The 15,557-nt window shown below is 40.9% G+C and overlaps 1 protein-coding gene across 1 annotated transcript; it reads left to right on the top strand.

Moving 5' to 3' along the window:
• The first annotated feature begins 4,822 nt into the window (after positions 1-4,822).
• Positions 4,823-15,006, top strand: LOC139378714 (cyclin-dependent kinase inhibitor 1B-like). Its single transcript, XM_071121145.1, has 3 exons — positions 4,823-5,682; positions 10,726-11,225; positions 11,849-15,006. The coding sequence occupies exons 2-3, from the start codon at positions 10,736-10,738 to the stop codon at positions 11,905-11,907; spliced, it is 549 nt and encodes a 182-aa protein (XP_070977246.1). The 5' UTR covers positions 4,823-5,682; positions 10,726-10,735; the 3' UTR covers positions 11,908-15,006.
• Positions 15,007-15,557: the final 551 nt, after the last annotated feature.

Raw genomic sequence — 15,557 nt, 5'->3', positions numbered from 1 at the left:
GGTTCTTGGTCACCTCCCTGACCAATGACCTTCTCCCCCGATTGCTCAGTTTGGCCTTGTGGCCAGCACTAGGAAGAGTCTTGGTGGTTCCAAACTTCCTTCCTTTAATAATGATGGAGGCCACTGCGTTCTTGGGGACCTTCCATGCTGCAGAAAGTTTTTGGTACCCTTCCCCAGATCTGTGCCTCGACACAATCATGTCTCGGAGCTCTATGGACAATTCCTTCAACCTCATGGCTTGGTTTTTGCTCTGACATGCACAGTGAACAGTGGGACGTTATAAAGACTGGTGTGTGCCTTTCCAAATCATGTCCAATCAATTGAATTTACCACAGGTGGACTGCAATCAAGTTGTAGAAACATCTCAAGGATGATCAATGGAAACAGGATGCACCTGAGCTCAATTTCGAGTCTCGTAGCAAAGGGTCTGAATACTTAAGTAAATAAGGTATTTCTGTTTAATAAATTAGCAAAAATGTCTAAAAAACTTTTTTTGCTTTGTCATTATGGGGTATTGTGTCTAGATTGATGAAAAAACATACATTTTAGAACAGGGCTGTAATGTCACAAAATGTGGAAAAAGTCAAGGGGTCTGAATACTTTCTGAATCCACTGTATACTGTATCTAGAAATGTCTATACTGTATCTATACACAAACGAGCATGCACACACACACACATACACGCACAACAGCACATACTGTAGCTCACTCCAAAGGAAGAGAGTGAAATTGAAAGTCTGCGCTCTACACCACAGAACCTCTCAGCCCCCCAAAAAACAGTCCTGCTAGCCCCCCAAAAAACAGTCCTGCTAGCCCCCCAAAAAACAGTCCTGCTAGCCCCCCAAAAAACAGTCCTGCTAGCCCCCCCCAAAACAGTCTTGCTAGCCCCCCAAAAAACAGCCCTGCTAGCCCCCCAAAAGACAGTCCTGCCAGCCCCCCAAAAAACAGTCCTGCTAGCCCCCCCAAAAATAAACACCATGCCTGGCCTTCCAGGCATAGTTCATCTTAAACCAGTTCACCCTGAAATTTTACTCCCCCAGTGCACCCCCTGATAATATCCAGCTGCTGCACTCTCTCCCTCTCCAACCTACCCCCCTGAACCCCCCACCGATCCCCACTCACCCCCCATGAAATTGAACCCAGTCCCCCTCTCCCCTCTTCACCCACCTGTAACTCCAACAGCTGGAGGACTACTACTCCCCTACTGGCACCTCCTTTCACCTCCTTTACTGGAGCATGGGGGAGGTTGGAGGTATGGGGGGGGGGGGGGGGGGCGTCATGGTTTGCTGCTTGTTATTGCCGTACCATTATTGCTCTGCACAGCTTGGGTTGCAATATATCCTACGTGGCTGAATGTTGAGGGAGTATGATATTGAGCCTTGGGGAGACAGAAAATGAGTGGTAGTAGTACTCTTATATTTTCAATGAATCGACGCTAGCAGCAGACATGTAACTACTGGAATCTGACAGCCTGCCTCCCTTCTTTCCCTGCAGCCAAAGTCTGATGATGTGGTATCACTATCAGAACCACACAGGAACCAGCGAAGCCAGTGAATGTCCTAATTTATAGGATAATCTTGAGAATTTCCTGAAAATAGTATGCATTTTAAAATAGCATTTTAATATTATGGGGTGTCCTGCATTTCTGACAACCATCAAATGAAACCCCATGTGCTTCTGATACTAGCATGTGGGACATACTGTATGGTCTCCATGAGCGTATAAACTTATACTTTCTGTAGTATCTGTGAGCCTTTGTTAATTCTGTCAGAAGGGCATATGAAACCCCCTACACGTGTGAACTGAGGTCCTCCTCCCTGTGGTTCTCTGCTTCCTCTTACTATAGACTTCCTGTAGAAATGAAACTGTGAACTGTGTCCTCTGCAGTGCCTCCTACGACACATGTGCACATTTACCATCTTGGGGCATATAAGCCTGCAAGTATTTCATTTCAGAGCTTCCTCACACCCAGAAGCCGATTGACAAGATTTCTCCCTTTTTTTTCCTTTAAGAAAATTGTTCCACATCCTGAGTTTGACAAATAGGATTCAGTGTAGGATAGTATTGTAATGATAGCGCAAAAGTTACTGATTTCTGTAGTTTTTTTTACAAGACCAATACATATTTATGAGATTATTCTGAAACATTTTACATGTCAAACCAATGATAGCTATTTTTAGATTATATGATTATCATCCAACACAATACATAATAGGGCCTACTCAACCATATAATACATTGTACTTTGTGCCAGTTAGGGTATTGGCTGTTGTGCTAAGTGTGTGTTTCTAAAGGGCCTGTACTCTGTAGACAACATGGGTCAATGTGCTAATAGACACATGTGCTGTCCTTAGCAATACTGTGTTGTGAACAGAAGAATCAACAAACATTAAGGTTAAATTCTATTGTAGACAGACAGGAGGATTAAAGACTGGCCTGGAGTACAATAGATAGACAGTAAATAAGGACAGGGTCAAGGGAAAACAATGGAGGGACACATTTCCCACAAACACTGAGGAGCTTCATTGTATGCTGATGATAATCCACACATTACAATGTATTCAAACTGCTATGCTCAATTCAAATTGAATTTGAATTCAAAGTGATAAAACCTTTGACATGGATAGCTTCTCCTTTGCAGTTAATTAAGAAGCCATTAAAAATAGATGCCCCTTTTTCAATCATTTCATTTTCATTTCAGTTTCCTGAATTGACTGCCTTCAATTATAATTGAGCCCAACCCTGCCATGCGCAAAGACTGATTTGTTCTTAAAGGTTACCAGCTGAATTCAGAGAGTCGTGGACACTGTCATGGACACGTTCTCAAGATTGGGAACAGTCAGTAAGTGAGTCAACTCATTACTCTGTCATAAGACAATCGTCACCATGACTGAGTTGGAAACAAATGGAGACGCCCAGTCATTCTCTTCTGGAAGAATCCTGCCTAACCCTTATTTGAATATGTGCAACTAACAAAATGCACTCTAACCAAAGACTATATCTCAAACACATCCTTCCCAGCTCTACAGATCATACTTGTCTGTGTTTTAAACTCATATCCTTCCCAGCTCTACAGATCATACTTGTCTGTGTTTTAAACTCATCTCGGGGAAGGGGGGGCCTGGTCGGCCAGCTATGTGTTATGATAATACTACTCCCAGAAAAGTCGGCATCCAAGCTCCAGAAAATATAGTAGGCCTATGTTAAGTTAAGCAGAGTACAATGCAGTACAATCGAGTTCAGAGACAAATGTTCAAAAATGACCTCTAGTTGCCATGTTTTGGTCGCCAATATCCAATTCGGTGGGAAAGTGATGCTGTATGTCTTTACATCAGCTGATGTATAAATAGCAATAGCCGTTGGTCTGGAAACCTGGAACAACCTCAGCTCAGACTGAGGAGTGGTGTTGGGTGTTGGCCCCTGAACAAACAGTCCCTATGATGTCACCCCACAGCCATGCAAGTATGACAGAACCTATGTAATAACTGAAAAAGGAGAAAGGACCTATGAGGAAGGGGATACACTGGTATGTAATAAAGATACAAGAAGGAGATATTACTTTAATAGTGATACCATATACACTACCATTTAAAAGTTTGGGGTCACTTAGACAGTCCCTTGAAAAGCAAATTTTTATAGTAGCTGCGTTCCAGTGGCACGTTGTGTTAGCTAATCCAAGTTTATCATTTTAAAAGACTAATTGATCATTAGAAAACCCTTTTTCAATTACGTTAGCACGGATGAAAACTGTTGTCCAGATTAAAGAAGCAATAAAACTGGCCTTCTTTAGACTAGTTGAGTATCTGGAGCATCAGCATTTGTGGGTTCAATTACAGGCTCAAAATGTCCAGAAACAAATAACTTTCTTCTGAAACTTGTCAGTCTATTCTTGTTATGAGAAATGAAGGCTATTCCATGCGAGAAATTCCCAAGAAACTGAAGATCTCGTACAATGCTGTGTACTACTCCCTTCACAGAACAGTACAAACTGTCCCTAACAAGAATAGAAAGAGGAGTGGGAGGCCCCAGTGCGCAACTGAGCAAGAGGACAAGTACATTAGTGTCTAGTTTGAGAAACAGACACCTCACTCAGTCATTCACTGGAAATGTTTAACAATTTGTATAGCCTAAGCAAACATCTCTTATTGACATAATTTATCTCTATGTGAGAGTGTAAGACCAGGAGACTAAAAACATAAATTAAAGGTATAACAAGACATAAATCATCAATAATAACATGACACTTTGGCAGTTTACACAGGCAGCCCAAATCTGCTCTTTTTCAGAGCAGATTTGAAAAAAAGACCAATTAGGGGGAAAATATCAGAATTGTCTGCCTGTGTAAACGCAGCCTTGTTGTTGTCCATATATGGCCTACTATAATAGTGTATTAATAAAGCTTTGAACATGTTTTAATTATACTAACATTGTAACTAATGTTAGTTAGAATAAGTAATTCATGTTAATTCGGACTAATACTAATAGATAGCGCAATAGACTAACTATACTAACATAATAGACTAACATGGACCTTATGCTTGATATGTAACCTACTGTCCTAAATAGTAATATCAGCTATAGGTCAAACTATTTGAAAATGGCACAAAGCAACAAAAAAACATTTTGTGCCTAGCCAGTCCCATTGAGAACTTTTCGAGCGGGAGATGACTGTACCTAAATGAAACGTAGGCTAAACTGCGGGAGAAAAAAATACAAAATGGAGTAGAGGGTTGACTAGCTCACGTTGAAATTCAACGTGACTTGTGGTCTTGGATCGGAGCCAAGGTGAAACGTGACGCAATGCCAACATAAGAATGTGTCACATTCAAAAGAGCTGGGTAAATGGGTCCTATATGCCAAGATATTTTACCTAGAGAGAGAACAGTGCAACAAATCTTTGCGCGCAGTTCGAATCTTACAACCGAACTTCAAAACGTTCTTATAATGAAAACGAGGTAGGAAATATATTGAAAAACTAATAGAAAATGTGTTGGTTGATTTAAAAGAAGTAGTATACCAAGATGATTTTTATTGTATGCCAGATTTTACATTAGCCTACACTTGAAAAAAGTGTTCCATAACGGTTCTTTTTTCTGGCCCCATAGGATAACCCTTTTTGGTTCCGGGTAGAAAGAACCCTTTTGGGTTCCAGGTAGAACCCTCTGTGGAAAGGGTTCTACATGGAACTCAAAAGGGTTCTCATATGGGGACCATCGAAAAACCCTTTTCGGTTTTAGATAGCATCTTTTTTTTCTAATAGTGTATTTAATTAAGAATGCAAGGCCAGGATGCGCACTTATACCAACTATTTATGTCATTGGATGAAATTGATTGAATCACTGATTATATAAAGGTGTTTTCCTTGGGCATTGTCCAGCTCAATGGTCCAGCTCCCAAAACCCGATTGTTATGATGATTATGACGTGTTTAAGTCTTCTGCGGTGATTATCACGTGATTAAATATTCTGTGGCGGTAGGACGTCCCATTGCCTTCTAGGAACAAACAAGTCACATAAGGGGACAAGAGAGCGCAATAACTGGGAGCTTTTAAAGTGATATTAGTTTATCGTGGACAGTGAAGAGCTTCAGTCTATACTTCGGTGAGGCGCGTCAATTTTGACCCACAACGTCAGGAATTCGCAACAGTATTTCAGATTTGAGTGCATCATTGGACACTGATGGTAAGAGAAGTCACATTGGCAACATTTGAGAAGTTTTGCATTATTCTTATTCAGACTTTGCAGAGTCAAACCATAGGAAAATCTGTGCTGTTCGGGTTTTTATTGTCAATGTGTATTTTCTTCTGTTGCATCTCATTGACCAACATCTCATGTAGTATGCGAATGTAACTGCGTCATCTGTGATTTATACTTCTTCTGTGTATTGGTTCAAAATAAGGCTACTTTGAATCTATTTTAACATCTGGCAATGATATCGAGTGCTCTACTCTTAAAATGTGGTAGTTTCAAAGTGTTTCTCCTCTTATCGCCTGTTTGGAGAAGTTGGCCACAATTATGATCGGAGATTGAGAATGTTTGTGTGGGTCTGGGGATTCCAGAGAGTTGTAAATGATCTAGTTACCGCGCCCACTTTTTCGACGCAAACAACTTTCACTCCAAGGAGTTGAGCTGTTGCTGTTGAGGGAATGGCAGTTTATATTAGTTTAGAATAATGTTTTTATTTTCATGAAAATATGTTATTGGAAAGAAGACTTATTTTAATCAAAGTATTTTACGTAAAACGTTTTTTCTTCTTTACGGAACAGGCTAAGAATTTGATCAAACTGCGTCATGAACGCAATGTCGAGAATAGGCATCTTTGGCATAGTAGGCCTAACCAATATCCTATTAGTCCTACTGTTCCCTTTATGATTATGCTTTATATAAGATATTTAATATCTATAGCTAGAGAGCAACGAATATAATGTAAAAACTCACAGTTTAAGTCTGTACATTTGTTTTTAAACAGTTGACAGGCCATTGCGCAATGCTCAATTGAGTCGACCTCAATTCCCTGGCTCTCGCCCCTGTTTTCCTTAAGATTCTTACACTAAAAAAAATGCTGGGTTAAAAACAACCCAATTTGTGTTATTTGGTAACCCAGCACTAGGTAAATATTGAACAGAACACATGCTGAATTCTTTCTTGAATAACCCAACATTTTGGGTTGTTGGGATTACCCCCAACATGGGTGAATTTAGCATCAATCTGGTTTTTATTCACTTTCATGCAGAGTTGACCCACCGACTTTTAACATTTTATTTTCAGGAGGGGTGGCCTATAAGGGAGGTGGCTATAATATAATTACTTTTGGCCACCCGTGAGACTTAAGTGTCATTCTTGTTAATCATGTTAAGTTTGTTCAGTGCAAAATAAAACGATCCTAGAATATTTTTGCACATTACATACATTAATATAAAATGAGTAATATGATTATTTACATATTGTGACAAAGTGCTAACTGTCCCAACATTTGGATATACATAGGCTCTTGAGGGACTATGCCTCATTAAATCTATAAAAGGCTCAGTGTTCAACCTTAAAATGTGATAACAATTAGGGATGTGACAAATGGTAAAAATTTCTTAACGTTTAAACAGCCGTTTTTTAAAATCGGTTTTCCGTTAAAACGCAAAGAAAAATGCATAAAATTCAATGTGAATTCACAATGGAGATGCGCTGCTGCAAGCAACGGTTTGAGGTCTCACAATGTGTCCTTTTCAGACGGTTAAGCATTACACCTGTACCTCCATTACTGACCCTCAATTCCACTTTGCAAGTTAGCATTTCCTTCTCATTTAACTTCTTAAACTATTTCCAGACAGGACTTTGCTGCCATTTTTCCAAATCTTAACGACGATGACAGGGGTGGAGAGTTGACTCCAAAACAATTTATTCCTCCACTTTCTCCACGTTGCCTCCCATTTCTAAGTGCAAGATTGACTCCTAAGATTCCGTCATTTTGGAATGGAGGAGACTGATTAGTTGTCGTACTTACGAAAATGCAAACACTTGTGTCTTTCATAGCGAGCCAGTGAGGGACACCGGGTGAGAGAGGGCACAGTATAGGCAGGTTGGCCACCAGGCAGACAGAGTCCGAACTGTGCACTAGGCCTATCGATCGGCAATCAAAAGCTGTATCTCGCAATTTCTTGGCTTGCAATGTCTCGCAACATCAGTAAAGCAGGGCCTATCATGAATGAATAGGCTACGATATTCTACACGCAACAAACCAAAGAGTGAACACAAACTCACCATTAGCGGAGCACGAGGGAGAGAAATGAGGGGGCAGGCAGAAACAAGCGTATATGTCTTGGTAATCTGTATCTCACAATGTCTTGTCTTGCATGCCTTGCAAATTCACCAACCTCTTCCTCTCTGGTTGTACTTAAAATACACAACTTTCCCCAGGCCTTAATTGCCTATTGTCTAGATGTCCATAACATGGAAAATATATTGTTTTGTGATAACTGCATTTTGTAGGGTAAAAAACAGAAAAACTTTGTTTTTAATTTAGGGATTTTTCTTAACGTTAAAGATCCCAATTGAATTTAAACATGTTAACGTTCACACTCCTAATAACAATACAACATAACAGATTAACCGGAATGACCTTTACTTTCACGGGTCACCAAGTGTCTGAAAGCTAGGTCCCTACTAAAGCTATGCTTCCAGTCTTCTGATCTAACCCGCTCGGTCATATCTCAATAACTCAGCATCAATAACCCAGCATCAATAACCCAGCATCAACAACCCAACCTTGATATTTTTAAAGAAAACAACCCAACTAAGTGACCGAATGCCTGCAACCCAGCAGTTGAATCACCCAAGCAACCCAGCAGTTGAGTCACCCAAGCAACCAAGCAGTTGATTCAAACCAAGCTGTTGAGTCATCCAAACAACCCAGCAGTTGAGTCAGCCAAGCAACCCAGCAGTTGAGTCACCCAAGCAACCCAGCAGTTGAGTCAAACCAAGCAGTTGAGTCATCCAAGCAACCCAGCAGTTGAGTCAGCCAAGCAACCCAGCAGTTGAGTCAGCCAAGCCACCCAGCAGTTGAGTCAGCCAAGCAACCCAGCAGTTGAGTCAGCCAAGCAACCCAGCAGTTGAGTCAGCCAAGCCACCCAGCAGTTGAGTCAGCCAAGCAACCCAGCAGTTGAGTCAGCCAAGCAACCCAGCAGTTGAGTCAGCCAAGCAACCCAGCAGTTGAGTCAGCCAAGCAACCCAGCAGTTGAGTCAGCCAAGCCACCCAGCAGTTGAGTCAGCCAAGCAACCCAGCAGTTGAGTCAGCCAAGCAACCCAGCAGTTGAGTCAGCCAAGCCACCCAGCAGTTGAGTCATCCAAGCCACCCAGCAGTTGAGTCAGCCAAGCAACCCAGCAGTTGAGTCAGCCAAGCAACCCAGCAGTTGAGTCAGCCAAGCCACCCAGCAGTTGAGTCAGCCAAGCCACCCAGCAGTTGAGTCAGCCAAGCAACCCAGCAGTTGAGTCAGCCAAGCAACCCAGCAGTTGAGTCAGCCAAGCCACCCAGCAGTTGAGTCAGCCAAGCCACCCAGCAGTTGAGTCAGCCAAGCCACCCAGCAGTTGAGTCAGCCAAGCCACCCAGCAGTTGTCATCCAAGAAACCCAGCATAGTGTATGCGTCTCTCAAAGTACAAGATCCTAAAAATCTTATTTTACCTGTTTAATTCATACATTTTTTTTTGTTTTTTTTGTATGTGTTTTATTTTCAATTTGGCTGTTTCTTTGCGTTTTCTTTATAGATGAACGTCTGAAAAGGTTGTCAATCTGATGCATAAAATCTAATGTTCACAATGTGGAATAATGGTTTCTGTTACACAAGTGTGTTTCTTTGTATGAGGGGGCTGGCATTTAAATGCAGACGTAGTTGTGTCCCAGACGCTGTAAAGTTTGCTCAATCCCACCGTGTAACGATTTTTTAGATAGACAAAGGCGTAGAAATGATTCACTGCCTGTCTGGCGCACCTTTTTCAGTGTGGTTCCTTCCCATTCACTGATGCTGATAGTGGGTAACTGACTGATACACTCTGGCGGGTAAAACTGTATTTCAAGGAGGCAAAATAATAAGAAAAAAAGATCTAGATGTTTCTAACTTTGATAAGAAAGGTCAGGGAAGGGAAGTTCTCATTATATACCAGGGATAGACTCAGCAAGGCAAATCTGACCAACCTAACAGGTATTTATTAAAACAATTCAGACTGTTACATGTGATCTATTGGATATTAATGAATATTTTCTAGACTTTGGAAGCTGTATAATGGTTTACTTGCTATTGATTTTTTAAATTGAATTGCTGTGGGGAATTATGTGATTTTGAACCTATTAATATATTAATTTAAAAGAAAAAGCTGATCAGGGCCTGTATTCACAGTCTCAGAGTAGGAGTGCTGATCTAGGACCTGTCCATATAATTATATTCCTTATGATCTAAAAGGCAAAACAGATCCTAGATCAGCACTCCTACTCTGAGAGGCCTAGATTTCCTTGGTGTGTAGAATGTTTGCGTGTCACTAAAAATAAGTTCATTTAAAACACTAGTATTGTAACTCGTAAACTACAAAAACGTGTAACATTCCTGAAGTTCAGAATGTATACCTGTAATTACATGGGGTGACTAGAAGAGCACATAAAACATTCTCACATGAGGTGAAACATTTTCCATACGTTTCCCGGGCCGCACCATGTGACCTTTCCTCCTGACCTCTCACCTCTGGCAGCCAGAGCAGAGACCAGAGCAGATGGAGCAGGTTCATTTTTACATACTTTAGGTGTTCTTCTATTCTGATTCTATGGATGTTGGAGATTTATTTGGTGTGTGGGTCTCTTACCATATGGTTAACTACTAAGTGGGTTAGGTAGGGCAGGGGTACTCAACTCTTACCCTATAAGGTCCGGAGCCTGCTGGTTTTCTGTTCTACCTGATAATTAATTGCTCCCACTTGTTGTCCACGTTCTATATCAATCCCCGATTAGAGGGAAACCATGAAAAAATGCAGTGGAACTGGCTTCAAGGTCCAGAGTTGAGTTTGAGGGAGGTAGGGCATGTGTGTTTGATCACATACAATTCAACGATGCCCCTAAAGGGCAAACGCTGAACAGAACAGGCGTGTCTGTGTGTTTAGTGTGTTGGTATGAGTGTGTGTCTAAACCTAGGCCACACCTCACAGAAAAACAGACACCTCACCTTTAACCCTCTCCCTTTCTCTCTCAGGGACATTGAGATGGCATCATCATTATCATCTGATGGGGCCATGTTGGTCTGTGGGAGTATGGAGGAGCTGAAGCGCAGGGCCCAGGGCCCGGTGAGGAGGAACCTGTTTGGGCCTGTGGACCACGAGCAGCTGCAACAGGACTTCCAGAGGCACCTGGGTATGACCGTGGAGTCGGCCAACAAGCGCTGGGGCTTTGACTTCAACGCCGGCCGGCCGGCCACCAACAGCGCCAGCATGGAGTGGGAGGAGATGAAGTGCCAGGATGTGCCGGCGTTCTACCACAGCTGTGTGGTAAAGAAGCCGGTGATTGGCATCGCTGGGCGGAGGGCAGAGAGCGAGAATGTCAGGCTGGCTCAGGCATCATCTCCAGGGTCGTCCAGCATTGGAGAGGAATACCTGGAGGTGACCACCAGGGAGAGCTATAGGATCCAGAGGCCGGAGAAGATGGTGGCCAGCCAGAAGGCAGGAGCAGTCAAACGGAGACAAGCCGCCATAACAGGTCAGTGTCAATGAACGGGAGAGGTGCCGCACTTTTCCCCCTATTTTTTCCTTCTATTGGGCTTGGTACAAAAACCATACGAAAAAAGGCAATAGAGAGTTAGTAGCCTACAACATGTTGGAGTCCAGAGGTTAACTTGACGATCGTTATAATAATAATAAATAAATAATATAAATAAATACATTTGTGTATTTTTTTTATTATTATTACTCCCACAAGCCCTGAGGTCTTCATTTAAAGAGAGATAATAGAAGTTTACAGGTTGTTTTGAACTTCATATGAACCTGTTATTAACCTGTTAACCTGTTAATAACCATTGAGTGACAGCAGTGAATACCTCAGTGTGCTTGCAAAAGCACTGTATTTTAGGCCTTGCAACAATACTGTGTTGTTACCTATGCCATTTTCCCAAACAGTTTCCCAGTTATAAGCCTTGTTGTGTGTGTCCCATATTCCACCCTATCCTCTATATCTAGTGCACTACTTTTAACCCTATGGGCCCTGGTCAAAATTAGTGCACTATACAGGGAATAGGGTGCCATTTGGGATGCAAATATTATTTCCCTTACATTACTGGGACTGGGAACTAACACCTGTTCTCTCTCTCTGCCGGTCATCCACAGAATTCTTTGTTGTGAAGAAGAGGAGGGCCATGCACCACAAACGGTCCTCCCTGAAGTAAACGCATCCCAAGAAAGAGCACCATTCAGTGGGCATGCTTCGTTTGGAAATCACCTCATTAAGATTAATTTATAATCTCTGCAGCTTTCTGTAGCGACTTTGACTGTCAAAAAGCTCATAGCTACAAAATGTCTTAAAAACTCCTGACAAACTCTGTTGATTTCCACGCAAGGAAGCTAACTAACGTCCTCTCAGAGTGAAATATCTCTGAGTGGAAATGATGGATATGTTTGTATATATATTTATATAGCTGTATTTCATCTATATTTCCTAAGCTTGTATGATTGTCTAAGCTTTAGATTATACTGTGAAATAGTTCAAATACACTCATCAGGAAAAAACCTAAACGGCTCTGTTGTAAGAGACTTCTTCCAACAGTACCCTTGGTATAGTATTTCTTAACCCCTAACCACCTCAGCCCGCTCTCTAACAGCCTATCTCAGAGTTTTGATAAGAGGAGTTCAACTACTCCTGACCACAATCCACGTGTCGTCTTCAGTTTCACCACGGCTGTAAAAGTATCAGCCACTCGAGTAAGAGGCCCCGGGGTCACCTCAGGTCAAATTGGCAACGTGACCATGATTAGCCTAGGGTACAAAGGTCAACGGTGAAGTTCCGGCACTTAGGCTATCAGGCGATGGCTGCATCGGTAGGGACTTTTATGATAATGATACATCTTATTGAGTAATAATGCTTCTCAATATATGTTTTTTTTATGACGCTAATTGTTTTATTCTTAACAACAAGATACTAAAGCGTCACGTCAGCTTCTTGGTGTGAGTATTATTACAGAGTGATATAAGGTGTCAGTAGGCAACAAGCTTAAATTAGCTTAAGTTCATGCTCAAATATTGTTATTATGGCAGACATACACTTCACCGTTGGCACCACCGTCTCTGTAAAATTCGTCAAGAACTTCAGTACAAAACGGAATAAAATGTAAAACTGTTTTTATTTAGCCCATAATCTTTCCATGATCTATTTAGCCCGCTTCATTTTGACCCATTTATCTTATTAAAGGTAGTAAAACATATTCTTGGAAACTGTTTGGTAACAAAACGGAATATATGGCTTTTGTTGGCTAAATCCTTTTTTACAATGTATCCATTTCTACTCTTGTCTCTTTATAATGGCAGCCTCTAAGTTTTGAACGCGACTCTTTTCTGTATGAAGGTAATGTAGCATTGACATTATATGGAGTTGAAGTTATAATGGTGTTTGTAGTTCACAAAAGTACATGGATCCTTAATGCATACGGAACATTCCAAGTTCTGTCAGTAAATGATTCTTTTTTTTATGAGGAGCTGAGCTGTAACACATTTCCATTGCTGTGCTAAATACTAGACTGTTGTGACAACTGAGGCAGTTGACCAAAAAAAAAAAAAAAAGAAAACATATATGATTTGTGAGACATCTGTAAGCGTTGGCTTGAGGCAAGGGACATAGCCATAGACATCCACATGCCTTAAGCATCTCACATATACATCTCAGATATACCTGTGATTAATATACAGTATCACAGATGTATCCATTGGTATTACATTCCAAACGTTATACCATTCATTCTCCAGAGTCACATCGCAATACTGTAAATAATAGTGGCAAAAATAGCAGTCCTACAGGGAGTGCATTTCCCAAAATGTGTCATGTTTGAACAAATAGCCATAATCTGGATTACCTACCTCATTGAGCGATTGACAAAAAAAGTGAAAATAATTGAAAAAAGATATACAAAATAAAAAATTGTCAAATAATTACAACATATTTGTTGGAAACTACAGGAGTTGATTTTGTATTACTGTTCATAGCTGGTTCAGTGGTAAAATGGGTTCAGACCATAGGCTTTAGTTACACATCAGGTAAAAGAGTCAGTGTGTCAGAGTGATAGGCCCATTCCAGCTCAAAGCAGGACTGAGGAAACTCAAGTCCTCTGGGAGTCCTGAGCTTTGTTATCTCTAGCCCTCTGGCTTGCTTTGACTGGTTTCCCAGAAGTAGACAGAATGGAGAATGGAGGATGGGGGGGGGGGGGGGGGGCAGGGACTTTATTAATAGACCGCAACAGAATGATGTCCGAGACCCTGAATCAAAGTGGTTCTATAGCCAGACGAGTGGCCTGTGTTCTAGAGGGCTTTTGTCTGGATCCACAGAGGTCCTTATAACACCGCCCTCTTGACTTGCCAACGTAGAGAGACATGTCAACAGAACGTCTTGATTTCCGTTTACACACTTCACCTCACAAATGGAATCGATTATCCATTTTTATTTAATAATATTTTATGGTGTTTTTGTTGTTGTTTTGTGTGTGTTTGGACTTGAGTCTATATGTGCATGTTGGTATATATGCGCCTGTCTTTCAACGTGTTCAAAACAAATCTTTAAAAGTCTGTTAACTTATTTTTAACTATATATTTTGTTTTTGTAGGGAAATAATTCTAAATACCCTTTCGGTAAAACTAATTGATTATGTGTATTGTTGAACTGTCTTTGCACTAAAACATTATTGACAAGATAATTCTATATTTCTGATTTTATAGAGCTACTCTCATGGAAGGGGAAGTGTTTAGAAAAAACAAACCTTCACTGCTGAACTGGGACACAGACTATGGGCTATCGTAGTTTGGGTCGGACACAAAATGATAAATAGATATTAGGTGCTTTCTTGGTATTACAACAGTGTTAAAACAAGGTAATACTCAGCCTAATAGTACTGGTTTTCCCAGAATTCCCTTGGCAAGCGAACTGTGATAAGTTAATGATCATAGATCTGTATACAGCTACTGGGCTGCTCAATCCTGCATCCCCCCCTGGCCCACAGTATCCCAGGTATATCAAAACATAGTATTGCATGCCTTATATGCATGAATGGATAATATAGGTTTTTGATAGGATAATGGTTCATGTATGCAAAGTGTATTACAATGTAATTACATGGGAACAGACTATTAGCTTTGATTCGGTTTGGTAATAGTTTGAAAATAAAATGACACATTTCAATGAGGATTCAATGACCGTTTTTTGGTGCACTGTTGACTTTGATGTTCATTTGTTACAGTATGTTTCAGATTATTAATCATGTAAATAAATGATAGAAATATACTAACGTATTGTTTGTTTAGACTCGTCTTCATCCATCATTTATTACCTCCTTGTACATTAATATGATCTTCAGTGTCAACAGCTGTAAAATCTAGTAGGCCTACTAACTCTACCCATATTAAGTCTACTAATTATATTAAGCCTACTAATTATATTAGGGGAGACATGTAGCCTAGTGGTTAGAGCGTCGGGCCAGTAACGGTTGCTTGATCGAATCCCTGAGCTGACAAAAGTAAAAATGTGTCGTTCTGCCCCTGAACAAGGCAATTAACTCGCTGTTCCTAGGCCGTCATTGTAAATGAGAGTTTGTTCTTAACTGACTTTCCTAGTTAAATAAAAATTAGGCCTACTAATACTACACATATTTTGATGGTATTATTTTTGCCTTAAAGGCTCCTCCTGGTGGTTCTGAAGTGACGTAACACCGTCTGTAACAGGATTGAGCAGAATGTATCTACTGTTCTACAAGGGTGTCTATCCCATTAGTAATTTACCGCGAAAGTCCTTCTGAACAGAACCTCTTAATTTGTGTCCATTTTATATGTGAAAATAAAT

Source organism: Oncorhynchus clarkii, chromosome 21, assembly GCF_045791955.1.
Source record: "Oncorhynchus clarkii lewisi isolate Uvic-CL-2024 chromosome 21, UVic_Ocla_1.0, whole genome shotgun sequence".
NCBI classification, from domain to species: domain Eukaryota; kingdom Metazoa; phylum Chordata; class Actinopteri; order Salmoniformes; family Salmonidae; genus Oncorhynchus; species Oncorhynchus clarkii.
Note: the sequence above shows the minus strand (reverse complement) of the source record. Positions and strands in the feature narration are given on the sequence as shown.

Excerpts from the sequence above, each read along its gene's own strand:
- LOC139378714 (XM_071121145.1), top strand. The coding sequence starts at position 10,736 with ATGGCATCATCATTATCATCTGATGGGGCCATGTTGGTCTGTGGGAGT. Across the intron at positions 11,226-11,848 it reads GAGACAAGCCGCCATAACAG|AATTCTTTGTTGTGAAGAAG; the intron begins GTCAGTGTCAAT and ends GGTCATCCACAG.